Source organism: Toxotes jaculatrix, chromosome 23, assembly GCF_017976425.1.
Source record: "Toxotes jaculatrix isolate fToxJac2 chromosome 23, fToxJac2.pri, whole genome shotgun sequence".
Classification (NCBI taxonomy): Eukaryota; Metazoa; Chordata; class Actinopteri; family Toxotidae; genus Toxotes; species Toxotes jaculatrix.
This window is the reverse complement of record NC_054416.1, coordinates 13,811,993-13,827,754: the sequence shown is the minus strand read 5'-3', so window position 1 is coordinate 13,827,754 and position 15,762 is coordinate 13,811,993. Positions and strand designations below refer to the sequence as shown.

At 42.7% G+C, this 15,762-nt stretch overlaps 1 protein-coding gene across 9 annotated transcripts in view; it reads left to right on the top strand.

Annotated features, from left to right (window-relative positions):
• The window catches only part of LOC121176783, a 124,894-nt gene that overhangs the window by 60,666 nt on the left and 48,466 nt on the right, over nucleotides 1–15,762 (top strand). For 8 of the 9 annotated variants that reach the window (XM_041030860.1, XM_041030862.1, XM_041030861.1 and 5 more), the window contains exons 1-2: nucleotides 7,941–8,162; nucleotides 15,252–15,353. In XM_041030860.1, the coding sequence (XP_040886794.1) occupies nucleotides 8,022–8,162; nucleotides 15,252–15,353 (243 nt within the window). In that variant the 5' untranslated portion in view covers nucleotides 7,941–8,021. Of the gene's footprint in view, nucleotides 1–7,940; nucleotides 8,163–15,251; nucleotides 15,354–15,762 lie in introns of those variants that run through there. The other variant, XM_041030859.1, reaches the window with a different exon arrangement.

Here is a 15,762-nt window from a genome sequence, read left to right as displayed (position 1 = left end):
GGAAAGGTAACATGTACAGCAGTCCACAGAATAAACAGTAGTGATGGTGAGAAACGGGTGTGAAATATTACCCATCGTATTTAACCAATCAGTGCTTGTATCACTGCTGCTAACAGACGCATGTTTTTGTATTGTATTCCACCATCTTCAGTCCAGAATTGTGCTGCTCGTCTTTGTGCTCGAAGAGCGAGAGAGAGTATGTGTGTGTGTGTGTGTGTGACTGCAGAGAACTGTAACTTCTCACCCAGAGGCAGTTGCCTTGACTACAGTGCCAGCTGTTCGGCCCCCGAAAACGTATCTCACAAACTTGCTTGGCTCTCACATTTCATACTTAATGACTGGATGGACTCACCCAGAGGAGTTGTTACGAAGCTCCAGCCAGAGCCTAATTGAAATGAATTGAACGATTACATAATTAACCCCTTAATCTTCCCCGCCCTGGTCTTTCTGGCTCTTTCTTTTCCTTTCTGTCTCTATCTCTAACATATAACAGGAGATTGATGCTCTAATACTAATCCGCTGCAGGGCCTCCCCCATGATGCAGTGGTAGTAATCCATTTGCCATTTTTCATCACGGTTGTTTTCATGGCCATTTGCGTTTCCCACAGTGCATTTCAGTCTTAACCTTTTCAAACTATGAGTTGTTAGTGTCTGAGCAAATGGATCTCAGCTGGAACATTATTTAGAGCTGCTTCTGTTAGAAGCTGCTAGATTTACAGCTTGATGCAAAAAGGGTTTTTGTGCACAACATTCACCCCGGTGACGTTCAAAAGCTGCAGGGGAACGACAGAGAGGGACAGAAATCGTTTGGTTGAAATGGTTTACCCAGGTGCTGCATCGCACTGTACTGTGTGCGTGTGACTCATAAGAACACCTTCGATTGTCCTCCGAGTGGGCGCTCTGTCTCCACACACCTTTCTAGCTCTTTCTTTCAAGTATGTGGAGGAACACACACATGCAACACTTGACAGCCAGGAGCGGTTCACGCAAAAATTTGTGCATTCAGTGCTGGATGGGACTCGCATACTATATGTCTGAAGACAATAAAAACAGCGAATATGACCAATATTTCTATTTCTGTGTTGTTATATTTCAAATATAACAGCATCACGTTAGCTGGGAAAAGCTTGTCCTACTTACTGTAGCTGTCTGCGGGTCAGTGAGCTCTATTTGGGACATGTAACCCACAGTTGTCATCTGCACCATCATGGGAATATCATGATGAAAACTATGGCTGATTCTGTTGAAAACTTTCTGAAGCCTCTTTTCAGATGTCAGATCAAATACACTGGTACTGACGGCTGCCCCCAACACCCCCCCATCCCCACCCCCACCCCCACAGACAGTGAGACAGTCACGGGCTTCAAAGCTCACATTCGCTGAACTATGGCTACAAACCCCTGGTGGAAAATCAGGGTGTGACACTCAGCGTCTCTAGGATCTCTGATCTAAAGAGTCACACTGGAGGGAGTTTGAGTTAATGGCTTCTCCTGGACTCACATTATAGTGGGTAAAAAAAAAAAAAAGCAGCATGCTTTTCTGTTTCCACCAATCCCACAGCTTTTGGTGCAGCGTTACATTATTTAGCTGTCCTGCTGGCAAAGCCACTCTCCTGTGTGTTTTTTTTTTTTTTTTTTTTTTTACATCTAATCTCAGGCCACAGCTGGATGCTCATCTGATGCAATTTAGGGGGACATGTTTGTGGCGGAGATGTTAATCTCTGCCTCCGCCAACCCCCCACCCCACCGCACCTCCTCTCCATCTATGGATCTGTCTTCTGATCTCTGGGATTATTAGGCAGAATGTCTCTGAGTCTATGTTCACTGTCTGCTACTGTATTTCAGTCATTCTACTACACTACTACTAGTATTTGGTAACAAATGACTTGTTATATTCTAAACTGATAGTATGTCCTCACTGTGGCTCCATGATGCCCCCCCCCCCCCCCCACCCCCCACCTCAAAATCTTCCCTTAAGCCAGATACACACACACACACACCCTCCTACTGATGGTACATGGATGTTGAGCATGCACCACTGTTTGATGCTGGACTGGGATTGGCAAAATCCTGGATTAGAGCATTTATAATCTGGTTGCTGTGGCGCTATGGGACACTGCAGCTCAGGAGAGATACCCATCCTATCGCCATGGCAACCCAGAGAGTGGAGAATCCACTATAGAGAGTAACAGAAGGGGCTGCCCTGAAAGTGCAGAGGCAGAGTGGTTAATGGCACTGTATTACGGCTCGTGTTAGACAGAAATGTAGAAAGAGGAGTTGTGCGTTGCTTGTTGTTGTCTTTCTTATTTTTGAATACATTTCATCTTAGTAATGGAGGCCATCATCATCATCATGAGTTACCTGAGTCTCCATGAGATTTTGAAGGACAGATTGTGGATCTGATGATTTGTTGACATGAAAAAAAAAAAAAAACATCATTGGGTCACGTCCGACGCTATCGTCACTCGGATGTGGTCCAAGGTCGGAAGTGTTGTGTAGTATAGCAGATGAGTGTGTGGCTTAGTTATGCAAAAGGGGGAAGGTTCACCCAAAGGAGCTTAGCCTAAGAGAGAACTTCTCCTGGAAAAAAAAAACAAAAAACGATCTGCCTCAACATCTTTTTCGCAGAAGTCAAGATTTAGCTACTTTAGGTCTTAATGGACTACACTCGCTTTTTGTGAGCCTTGGGGTTTGGCATCAGAACCATCTCTATGGCTATAGTACAGCAGCTCAGATAGCTCTGTCTGGTATTTAAAAAAAAACCTATGTTACCACCCACCTCTGCTTGTATCCAGCTAGAGAGCAGATTGTTTTGGTTTTACTTGTCCAGGTTTTTAGAAATCTGTTTCTGAGATTCATGCCTGCACCCCAATCGAGGTATCTGAAATGGGTGGATGGCTAAGTAGGGAAGCCCTAAGGGGACATTAGATGAAGCGTTTTCTCTACAAGCACCAAATAGTTGTACAAAAAGAAGAAGGTTTTTGGTCTTTTGTCCATGAGAATAATTCTGGTTTCCAGTCTGCATCTGAGCTGAGAGGTGGTGTGTGTGTAGCGCTGTCTCTACGAATGACACCTTTCTCATTACACGTTGTCATTTGAATCATTCTCTGTATAAAACTGTTGGCGAGCGCAGCTTTAATTATAAAACACGTTCAGGAGTGACGGGATTTTACTGCAAGGGCTGAGAGGATGGATGGAAAACAAAAAGGAAGTAGAGAATGGAGCGAGAGGCGATGACTTGAATTTAATGTCAAGACTAAGAAGCACTGAGTCTGAGCTGCAGGCAGAGCGAGGTGCTGCCAAGAGGTGTGATATTGCTGTAACTACCTGGAGACTGTGTGTGTGTGTGTGTTGTGTATCATTCCTCTGTCTAGATGTTCCTTGTTCTTCTCCTCATCGACTCAAACAGCTCTGTGGGTGTTTTGGCCTGCTATTTTAGGCAAGTCCATCATCTCTCCACACACCAGTTTCTTCTCTGTGTGCTTTTGCGATGCTGTGCTAAGGTTGTTGTGAGGCTTACAACACGGTTGTCGTCGCACCAATTCAGTTAAACAGAGCTGGGGTAGACGGTCACTCACTGAGATTAATTTACCCCGCTGGATCCGCTCCAGCTCCTACCTAGTGTGTGTGTGTGTATGTGTGTGTGTGTGTGTGTGTGTTTTCTGATTACTCACAGTTTGCCCTTCAGAGTATCAGAGAGCCTCTTAAAGACAACTGAAGACAGAAGACCTGAATGATAAAAGACAACAACTAACACATAACTTATGTAGTCCATACTTTTGTCCTTGAAAAATATTTGTATCCAGTTATGATAATTATTAAGTCGCCTACAGAACGTTTAATGGCATCACTGAGCACAAACTAGCCTACTCATTTCTTATCCACATTGAGTAGTTTCAAATAAACTCTCTCTTGCAGTGACCGTGACCATTTTCTTAGTACTACACTTCCCACAATGCAGCGCGGTAGTATTTTATTAGAAGCTCTCAGTGCTAAATGTCTTTCAAACTCGTGTAAAATCAGTGGATTACCCTTTTGAGATTGTTTTTTTTTTTCTAAACATGCTTGAGGATTAAATTTTGCTCACTCCCTTCTTAATCGTTTCAGCAGTTTATCAGTACGGTTATCATCATCTCTCATCTTCCCTCCGTGCCTCTATTATTTTTAAGATAAGATGTGATGAACGTCGGGAGGAAAAACTAATAATGGGACGCAGCAAAAAGAACTCTTTAGGAAAAATATGTCTGCTATTATTCAAAATATGACAGTAGTAAGAAAAGGTTTTGGTGTTTGGTGAGATGAATGTCCCTCTAAACACTGAGTCATTGTGCTAATCTGTTTGACATATAAACAGCGTGTATATGTGTACCTGTAAGCGTGATATGTGTCGGTCAGCTGGTCAGCGTCTGAGGCTTACAGCTGGGCCGCTGAAGCAGTGCTGTTGCTTGTCAGCAGGGAGTCCCCCCCGGCAATCATCTCTGATTGGGCACACAGGCTGCACTTTACAGAGGCTGCAGGACTACAACTATCCCTTAATTCTCCCAACATCTGGCCCCCATCCAGTACCAGACAGACAGTGTAGGCTTGTTTGGAATCACTGGTGTTTTCCCTTCATGAGAGAATGAACAACATGTGTTAACATAGTATCAGTGTAGTAAAGATTGTAGTTGCATCCCGGCACAAAAAAAAACACAGCGGATGTAGAAAACATGCTGAAATGTTGAATTTGAAGTCTTGATGTGCCTGTGACTCAGACTTGCTCTGTAGGACTTTGAGAGTATCTTGCAGCGCTTCCCTCTTAGCTAAATTACATATTGAGATGTGATCAGACCACGGGCAGAATCGAGGTAACAACAGCTCGCATGATGTCTCGATAAGCTTTTTACCACCTGTGTAGCCTATTCAAGGAATCCTGTTCAATTCAGTTCTGCCACCTGTCTCTCAACCTGTCAGTCCAATATCTGGGAAAAGAGTGACGTCCAGCACATCGCTCTCCTGTCACCTTCCAATTTATCTGTCAGTGTTACTGAGGTTTGACACAGAAGAAGCCATTTTCTGCAGGTCTCCTGTTTTGTTTCTTAAGAGAAATCCATGCAGAAACCTTTTCCAAATCTGTGTTTCCATAGCAACCTGGCTTCCAACTTCTATAATTAATGTTTTCTTTTTTCCATAGCAGTTGTGTTACGGCTCCTTACTTAGGGACAGACAAACCTCTAATTGGTACTTAGTGTTCTTATATGTTTAACCGGTGTGTGTGTGTGTCTATATACATACATTATATATAGTCTAGCTATAAGCTGCTAGCTTTAGCAAGTAGGATGTGTTACACCCCTAGAAGCATTTAGTTGCTTCCTTCCTCCTGTACGCTCATACTTGATCAAATTTCCCCTCACAGCGGGAGCATAAAGCAGTACAAATAGCTTTACCTAACAACCCCCTCCCTGCTGCAGCCAACAAGCCATATGGTCGAGCACAGATTATAAAAGCATTTGTTGTCCACGCCTGCCCCACCCGGTGGATTACCAACCTACAGAGGGAGCACGAAGGAGAAGGGGGGGGGGGGGGACGCATTGAGCTCTGTGGATACAGAAGAAGAGTGACTTTCATGTTTAAAGTTTCTGACTTGAGAGAATTGTGTGGTCTACCTGAACAGGGTCAGGTTTGACCTTTGTCTCTAGAAACCACACACATACACACAAACACACCCATGGCCTCACCTATTGGCTGCACTAATTGGATTGGAGTGTGTTGGCAGATGATTCTTCTTTAGTGAGGAGATTGGACACGACGTTACGTAAATTACATCCAGGAGAAGGTTAATGAAACTAAAAAGGCCTGGAAGGTGACATAGCAGTGGAGGGCCACATCAAATTGTGTGTGTGTGCGGAGAAGACTTTCCACCACTTAAAGAAAAACTATCAAATACTAGATTTTTTTTTTTAGCAATGAAATTTGAGCGATGAAAATCATTAAGAAAATCATTTTAATAGCGATAAATTTAAAGCTATATATTTAGATACTCTATAGCTCGTAGTACTCGTGTACTACGAGGTCTGAACCCTTTTGTTTTGGAGCTCTGATTTTCATTGTACATTACTCAGGTTCTGAGCTGCTGAGTGGGTCTGTTCACGTGGTTTGCTGATCCTGTGATTGCTCCCTCAGTTTATATTCATTCATTCATAGAAAACTCCAAAGCTGCTTTCTCGTGTGGTTTCTGTGACGTGCTCAACAATGAGGAGTCTTTCCCCCTACGCTAACAAATTCAGTGAATGACAAGTGTTTGGGTGATATTACAGTAAGACGATTGTTTGAGTTGTGACCTAAAAGACTGCAAAGAGAATGGGGACATTTACCTCCCTGATGCCAACGGACAAGGACACACATGCACACGGAGTGAATGCAAACATACATCTGACCCCTCTGACAAGATGGACGCCGGGTTTTAGAAACAGCAGGGAACCTGATGTCTGAAACCTCGGCCAAACCATTCACTCTGAGAGCCAGTCGATCGCCATGAAAAGGTCTGTGTGACTTCAATTTGCATCCAGTCCGGCAGAATCAATACAGCCCCGCTCTGGGCTACAGTCTGACACAGATCTGCATTAGCAAAACACACGACGCCTGTTCCCATTAAACAGTCTATGGACATGAGGTCCAGTGATCGCAGTCCCAAAGAAGAGTCACTGGTGGACTGGTGAGGAAAGCTTGGTAATGCTGCTAGCACCGGTCACCAGCAGGGGTCGAATCATATGATTGTATCTGTAGTGGACAGAGCTCCCCATCCATAGCCTGTATTGACGATCGGGTGCGGTGGTTCATTTTGATCTCCAGTTATTATTTGTGGATTTAATTAGTCAGTAGCATCTGTTGGTGCCAATAGCCACGGCTTTGATGCCACAAGGATTCAGTGTTTCTGCCTGTAATGTTGTTGCTGAAGGACACAGTTCTCCTTAAAGACAGAGTAGCACTGTAGCATGTGCTCAAGCAAACATCAGGGCTTAGTTTTCAGTGCGGGTGAAGGCATTTAGGAAAGGGTCACATGGAGGCAGGTTGCACTGGTTGTATGTATGTATGTATGTAAACCTTAAAGGAGCCACTCCTAACACTTACATGGCATCAGCAGGGGAACACAAATCAACTGTATCGGACCCCACCGTTATAATATGTACGACACTGGAACAGCTTCTCTTATTCACTATAACCAGAGATGGTCTTTATATTATCATGTTGAGACTCACTGGTGAGGTTTATGAGGCTGGGCGTGTCCTGGCCCATGCTGGGCCACCTCATCAGCCGAAACTCTCACATTTTATGTTGGTTGAGTTTCTTAATTTGTTTTAAAACATAAAAGTGCAAATACATAAAAATATATTGAATTAAGAGATTAGGAATTTTAACAGAGGAGTCACTGCACCTGTGTGACCAGTTTTTAGTTTGGTCTTTGGTTCCACTGGATAGTTTCAGTATCATTTTTGGAGCACACGTGTCTCATTTGACAAACCTTGTATATGAGCACACAGTATTGGGCCCATATTGGCTTCATATCAGTCCATGCTTAGTGTCTGTGATGCCCCCTCCCCCTTCCTGTTTAGGCATGCCGCCCTATGCTGACCACCCTCTCTCTCCTCTCTCTTTACATGCATAGCTAGACTGGTGGGTGTAAAAATAGCAGGGATGGGAGGTGGTGGTGGTGGTGTTGTGGGGGGGGGTGCCTGTTAGTCAATGGTCAGAGAGTTGGAATTAGCAATGAGGAAGAGCTAGCACGGTGCTGGCAGCACTAACAGGACACAAGTTTAGTCAAGTGGTCAAAGTGGTGAACAGGGACAGGAGCTCTGCTGAGGCCAAAGGGAAGTGAGGTTTGGCTGGGACAGAGGGGGGCGGCCCCCCCATGGATGGTAGCTTGTAAGGTTTTTAGGGGGAGGGTAGGGGAAGCAGGGACAGGCAGTGGATTACCAGACTCATTAAATGCTCACTTAGATTCCTTTACGTTCTTGATGGGATAGACTTTGAATACCTTGCATCATGGGCAACGCGGCCATGTGTAAGGTGTGCGGCTCGGACAAGGGCCTGAGGACAGCCGGGAGCCTGTCTAACCTGGACCAGAACTCCTCGCCAGACTACTACTGTGAGGAGCATTTTCCTGTGCAGCCTCCGTTGATGTTGGTAAGAGCTTACACTGGCAGGTGCAGCACAGGCAGTGCAGTTTCAGGCAACTGGGGCGCCTCTGAGTGGCTCTGTCTGCGGTATTTTAGGAGATTTGTACAGATGAGAAGGTTCTGAGCACAAAAACTCTGATGCCCTCAGAAGTCAGTGTCAGCTCATGCTTTAAGTCTTGAGTTATTTTTATTTTGGAAGTGAATCTTGACAACAGGAGTCTTTGTAGCCGCTTTGTTGAGCTGCTCAGCTGGTGCTCAACCCTGTAGTTTTTCACATGAGCTACCTTTTACATAAAGGTGATACATTTTTCTCTTTGCACAGAAAGTGATCACTCTGTTGGACTCACTGTTATAATTCAATGATCAGCACATCTGATCAGATTCATACCTTGCAAAAGGTGTTAACAGGTATAGACAAATTACCCATGTGTTTAGGGTTTGAGCTTTTTCAGTGTGTATGTGTGTATTGGTGTGTAAATGTGTGTGTGATGGGGTGGGACGTCGCTCCCTCTCCTCTCCCTTTAAAGGCCAGTGTGACATTTTTGTTCCTAAAGTATCCCCGTACAGCAGCACGTGGGCTCTCGTGGCTAATTTGAAAAGCAGTGTAATGACTTTAGCAGCGTGCCGCTGCTGCTGCGCTGCTACTGGGAACACAAGGCAAAAAAATATCACTCATTTCGTCTGATGCTGAGTCTTAATGTCTCATTTTTCCCAGAGCAAAGTGTAAAAATATATGTCAGTGGGGTGACAGTATTTTGCTTGTGTCTAAATGAGGTTTCTTGAATTAAGTGAGTGAGATTTTTGTGACAGTTTTTTTCTTTTTAAGAAACAGAAACTAATGTCTTCATATCCATGACTTTCAAAACCTGTAAATGGAAATATCTCAAACTATTAGTCAGAATTCTAACATTGCGATTTCTTGTCCATAACTAAGCAATCCCACCATCCACGACGCCATACAGACATATAAACACCTGTCAGTTTACTCAAAACCACCTCTGTGGTACTTCCTGCTACAGTAGATGTCTGTGGTACCACATTTTACTATAATGACACACACACACAGACTCACATGATGAAAACAATAGCAGACACACTCTGCTGCAGCTGGTAGTAGAAGATCTTGTGCTAATCTGGTGAAGAAAGTCAGATCTACAGTTGCTGTCAAAATGTTGTCATATCTCATTCCCTGCAGCTTGTAGTACTGAAAAAGTTGTAGTGTATTTTACTTGATGTAACCTAACTGATTGGCACAGGTAGGTTCAGACAGCTGTAATTGGCCTGAGTGTGGGAGGAGGAGGCGGTGACCTGTCGGCCCGTAGTGACCTCCAGCAGCACAGGTTCCAGCTGAGCATCTGCCGTCTGATTGGATGAAAGAGAGAGGATGTGAGGAGGAACACAAAGCAGTGTGGGAGATAGAGCTGAGCTTCATTACTGAGGCGGACCAGCAGCGAGACTGACTCTGAGTGTTGGCATGTGAAGTCAGACATATCGACCATTTGCCATCAATGCTCTGATTCGTCACTCTCTCTAACACAGTCATCCTGTCTCTGATAGCGACCGATAGTGATCATGCTTTGATTCCAGTTTTCATAGATATGAGGAGGCTTCAACCTCAGAGAAATAAGCATCAAATGAGCACATTAAACAGTAGGAGTCATTGTCTTTGACCTGCTGATGGCGCTAGAGGAAAGGTCAGGGTTATTAGAAAACATCCTCTGGGGATTGCGAATATCTTTACAGAGGCAGGGTGCAGTTATTCTGGGTCACACCGTTGAAACCTCTTCCTTTCCTTCCTTTTCCTTCTCTAAGACACATCCCTCCCACCTTCTGTTTTTAAACGTGGTCTATTCTGAAGAGCTCCATGTCTTGACCTGTGACCTTTGACCCCCTTCTCACATCCCTGAGAAAATCCTGTGCAGCTTTAAAGTGTCCTCCTACTTATGGGTCAAAAATCAGTTCCTACTTCTTGGTCCCCAATGAGCTTATCTGTCTTCAAATAAAGTAAATATATATTATATATTTTAATTAGCTTTCAACAGCTAATTAAAAGTCTTGGCATATGTCAGACCAGCACATTTCTTATACTGAGTGTGTTAAAAATGCATTAAGGTGAGTAAGAAAGGAGTTTGTTTCTTACATAATATTCCTTACATAATGTACAGTATATGGCTATATTGTTTCCAGCATATATGTATATGATTTAGCTGTATGGTGCAGATGTGTTAAACCACTACAGCCCTTAATGCTTTTCCATCTAAATTTAGCTGAAACAAATAATCCTCCAGATCCTGCACTGATGGACTGTATGCTAATAGGTCCACAGGGATGGCTCTGATTGGCTTGCAGCAGCCTGAGGGCCATTTTCGAGTTGTCTTCCACGGCTTGGTACTGTCAGCTGACACTGATCATAGTGGTAGAGAAGGGGATGGAAACACAGGGAAGGTGAATGTGGTGAATATATCAGGACTTACCATAGTTCCAGTCATGTCAGCTTGAGGATAATGAATTAGGACGGGTTATTTGTACACTGCAACAAAGGCCTGTTGTTATATCATTAATATCACTGCATGGTGAAACCCTCACACCTCCATGCATAAAGAAAAGCAGCTTTTTATTTGGCTAAATGTGTGTATGTAGGGGAGAGGAGGGGGGCTGCTTGGTTGTAATAATTATTGGTTGTGTGCATTGAAATGCTCTTGTAATATCTAACACTGTGGACGTGCTCATAGACTAATGTGTGCAAGGCAGCACTAAGGAGTTTTTAATATCAGAAACACACACACAAACATTGCCAGCACCAATGGGAGAAGTGCAGTTGCTAGTAAACAGAGAGACTGTTTTCCCGTCCTGACAGCTAGGAATAGAATGTGTTCCTTCAACCTAATCAGCAAGGGCACATTTGTAGCTTCAATATGTGTGCGTGCGTGTGTGTGTGTGTCTGTGAGTCTATTTGGTATTTTCTTATTCTTGCTCTTACGTTGGCCCAACATCTCCTTTACAGTATTCAGAAAGTTAGAATAGTTTAAAGTTATAATTGGGTTTAGTTTATATTCATGGTTAGTAGCTTGAGTTTACCTCTAACTTGTCATGCTTGTTAATTTTTGGCTGCAATATTCATTTTTGACCATTAGAGGGCAGGAGAACTGAAGCTGGCTAACGTTAACTTGTTAGCAAACACCTGCTTAGTGAGCAGATGCAGAGCAATATTAGCATTTGTTTGTTGTTTTTTCTGTTCGCTCCTACAAAACAATATTCCAGTAAGTTCAAAATTCATTACCCTTTTAGTTTTGTCTCTGTCTCTCACTATGTTCACCAGCTAGTTGCTAACTTTGTCTGCTGTTTGCTGCTAGAAGGAACCACACATGAAGTAATTAGCTTTAGCAAGTATATTGTAGTTTTAGCGTAGCTCCAATGCTAGCCCATTCATTTATTGGGCTGATAAACTATAAACTTGTGGTTCTTATGGCTAACTTTACCCATAAGAACCAAAAGTTAATAGTTAATAGCTAACTTGGTAGCCACAAAAACATAAATGTAATATTTATATAGCATTAAGATAGTATTAATCAAATGTTAGCCATAAAAATCAATACTTGTATGACACATTTATAGCTAGCTTTTTCCTGGTGTTTCCAGTCTTCTTACTCCTTTTATTTTTATTTTTTTAAATCTTTTTCTCCCTGCCATGGTATAGTCAGCCAATTTAAAGAAATGCAGTCACAGTAAATTTTATAAGTTACACCTGTGCTTGACCTACAGTAAGTCAAAATGTCACGGAAAGCATCTGCGGGATCCTTCTTTACTTTGGAAGCAGCTGTTTGACAAAACAGTCTTAACTCAAAGTCAACTTACTAGCTTTTCCTACAGTCTTTTAACTGCATCTCATGTCCTTCATTGACCTGTTTTGTCAAACTGTTCCCATGGTCAAGAGTGAACTTTGAAACTCCCATTTAAGTCTAAATGAGAACCAGTTAGAACCATCATATCTCACATGTGAGTGAAACACTGATGCCCTAATAGGCAGCTCTAGAGGAATCAATGCCCCTCATGTTTTCTGTGCTGACTTTGCTTGCTCCGCTAACAGACAGAAAGCCACGTTGTCATGGTTACCTCCGGAGAGGGCAGTGCTCGTCTCCGTGGTAACTGGGAGGGGTGAGGATGCTCCCAGCCTGGGCACTGGTCTCTAACAGAGAGTGTTTTAGGGACGGTTTAGGGGGATGGTTTTTTTGCATTATTGATACAGCTCCTCACACTCCCCAGATGAAGACAGTGACTCTGTAGATGAATGTTTGATGTAACGTGTTGGCGGAGGAGTTTTAGGACTGTGCTTTGTCACGCTCGGTGGGTTTGATTAGGTCTTGAAATAATGTGGTTGTCTAGACACAAGCAGGAACATAAGCAGGCACAGATTGTTATAGAAAGGGCACATATTATACAAATACAAATACATATGATGCAGTCACTGTTATTGGGGATAGTTTTTATTTCACTGATCCTAACTCCGTTCTGGAATGTTCCCTTTTAACCGTGGTGAACGAGGTAGAAAAGCAGTGACCTGTTTGACTAAGGTTCCTTTATTCCCTTTAATTTTTTATTTCTGTTCCTATTACTCACCCAAACACGACCTTCATGTAACTGTAGGCCCTTCAGAGCAGTTTTTTTCTGCTCTGCACTGCACTCTGAAAACATTCCCCCATCAAAGACAGCGACAAACTGACTAAGCTGCTTATGACCAGGAGTTATGAAACAATTTCCGTAGGACGCTGGCTGCCACAGATTTCCCTTTCTCACCAGTGTTAAGTGTTTTCCATTCAAAAGCCCCACTTGTCTGAAGGTCCTGTTGGTCTAAGTGTCACTATAGCAACCTGCCAGTCTCTGAAAGATGATTAGGGCAAGGTCTTGTATAATGTGACTTGGCAGCTCTGGGGGGGGCGGTGAGGATATTATCAGACTGGCTTCATTGTGGTAATGGCTGCTTTGTGCGGTGCTGCTTGAAAACAATGCTAACTCTGTGAGAACATGTATGAGGCTGCACGAACAAGTCAGGACTTTGCCGCATAATATTTTCCATTTCCTTATGAGTTAGACTCACATGGAACTTTTTTTTTTTTCCTTGATTCTGGTCTTGATAAGTGAACTTGGGGGGGGGGGGGGGGGGGGAATTCACATGTGACAGAAGCAATAAAGAAAGCAATGAAAGAAATTAAAGAGACATTTAAAAAAGCAGAATAAAATATATAGCTTACCATACATGAGACTAGATAAGAGAGTGGAAACTCCTGTAGTACAACTCCAGCAGACATGATGTATGAACCATAGATTCATAAAAATATTTATATAAAGGTATGGGTGTGAATAATGAGTACAATATACATACCCATTAATTTAATAGTGATATATATATATATAATAAATGTGCAGTTTTATACACACACACATCCAGCAGTAATACTAGACTCCTGTGAAATATATATAAATTAACTGTAATATAATACAAACATACAAAAATAACATTGTAGTAGTTACAAAGTATCATTATCACTTTATTAAAGTAGCTCTCCATCATCTGCTGTTTGAAAAAGTCAGATAATGAGACTGGTATCAGACTAAAGACCTGTTTGTCCTAGCTGAGTACGCAGACTGCAGTCTCTGCACACTGACTTACAGTGTATGAACGTGAATCAGTGGCTTCCTTTAATGTAAACCTACAAACTTACAGACTTTTTTTTAAAACAATCCGAACCAGCATTGCTCCTCTGAGATGATTGTGTCTGTGCTGCGGGAAGCTCCAGTAGCCGTGTGAGTGCGAGTGCGAGTGATGCAGTGCAGTTCTCTGCAGCAGCCAGGCAGCAGCTGACTGCAGGTCAGCCACGAAACATCAGACCAGGGCTATTTGTATGTGTGTGAAGTAGACATCACTGCTGCAGTGTCAGTGCTCATTTTACGCATCATCAGTGCTGGATGCTATTCTCTGATCTCTGGGAAAATGAGACAGACCAAACTTCAAATGCAGTTTCTGTCCATATTGATAAGAATTCAGATAAAAAAATTTTTTTTAGGCAAACCATGACCTTGATAGCCAATGAGAGCTCAATCCTCAGCTGGAATACAAACAGAACAATAAACAACAAAAAAAAGTCAATAAATAAGACAGCGAATCCCTATCAGTTCCTGTGTTCTGCTTCGGTATTTCTGTATCTGACCTTTAACCTCCCCGTGGAAAGAGCAGCGCAGTTTGAATGCAGTAAAAATAAGCATCACACGGTGTTTTTCCACAGGAGGAGCAGAGAGCTGGGAGCTTTGATCGAGCTGAGTGTGAGCCAGGATTTAGCTTGAGTGAAGCCACCAAGAGGAAAATGCTGAATCATTCTGCCTCCTTACAGTCCTGGTCTGTGTCCAACTGCAGCAAACTCAGCATCCAAAAAACAGACAAGGGACATGTCCTTCCCCAACCAGGGACATAGACACAATTGTTCAATTTGCAAAAGCTATATTTCTAATTATACACACACGATGTTTGCAGATAATGGTGTATTATGACATTCTTGTCAGTACCAGTGTAGACGATTAAGGAGCCAGTTTTGCCTTTATAGAGAAGGGAAAGACTTTGGAAGTTCTCTGCTGAAAAATGGCTCTGAACCACTGGACGCTGGTTTGTTACAAATCATCATGCTTTCAGACAGACGAGCAGACTTTGTCAGAGCAGATATTTTTAACTGTGAACTTTCACAAAACTGTTGTGCACTTTGTTCGTTGTCATATCACATCTTCAAAGCTTTTGCATTTGTTTCAAATAAGACTTTGCTTGAAAAGTATTGACATAATGCACAGCAGAGGGCTGCAGAGGTCCAAGTCTGGCTGTGCTTGATTCTGTGTCAGGTTAATGGCTTTTCACCACAAAGTCAAGAATATGACTCACTTCTCATTTAAAAGTTATTAAATCAGGGAGGAAATATGTGACTCACTCAGGCACAGTGGCTAAATTGTGTGATTGCCATTCAATTTGACAGCCAATAATAAAATGTAAATGTGGTTTGGATGTTATGTAGATCATTTTTTTTTTGAAAATGTCTTTCGTCTTCGTCTCTTCTAGTCGGACAGTAACACCAGTTTCCTGCGAGCGGCGAGGGCGGGGAACATCGACAAGGTTTTGGAATATCTGAAAGGGGGAGTGGACATCAGCACCTGTAATCAGGTAGGAGATGGATAAACGTTACATGCATCTTTTATAACACCCACTCACTCACACACTTAAAGCTGTACCGTACAGACAAAAAAAGTACATGCTGTATATTTTAATGGACTTGTGGGAACAGTGGAAACATTGTCGAACGATAACAGCAACAACAATGCAGCAACACAAAGAACTGAACAAGTTAGTCCTAATTTTACTGTGATTTTCAGCGAATTTTCTTTCACATTGTTAGAAAAGAGGCCAAGTGCAGAAATAGCTACAGCTGCAGACATGAACTTCTAAAAATTAGAATATTTTGTAGCACAGTTTTGGTTGTTGTTGTTTCTGTAAAGCTGTAGAAACTGACTTTTTTTGACCACTAGTGGCCTGAAGAGGCCGAAAACACAACATCCGACATATCACCACCTTG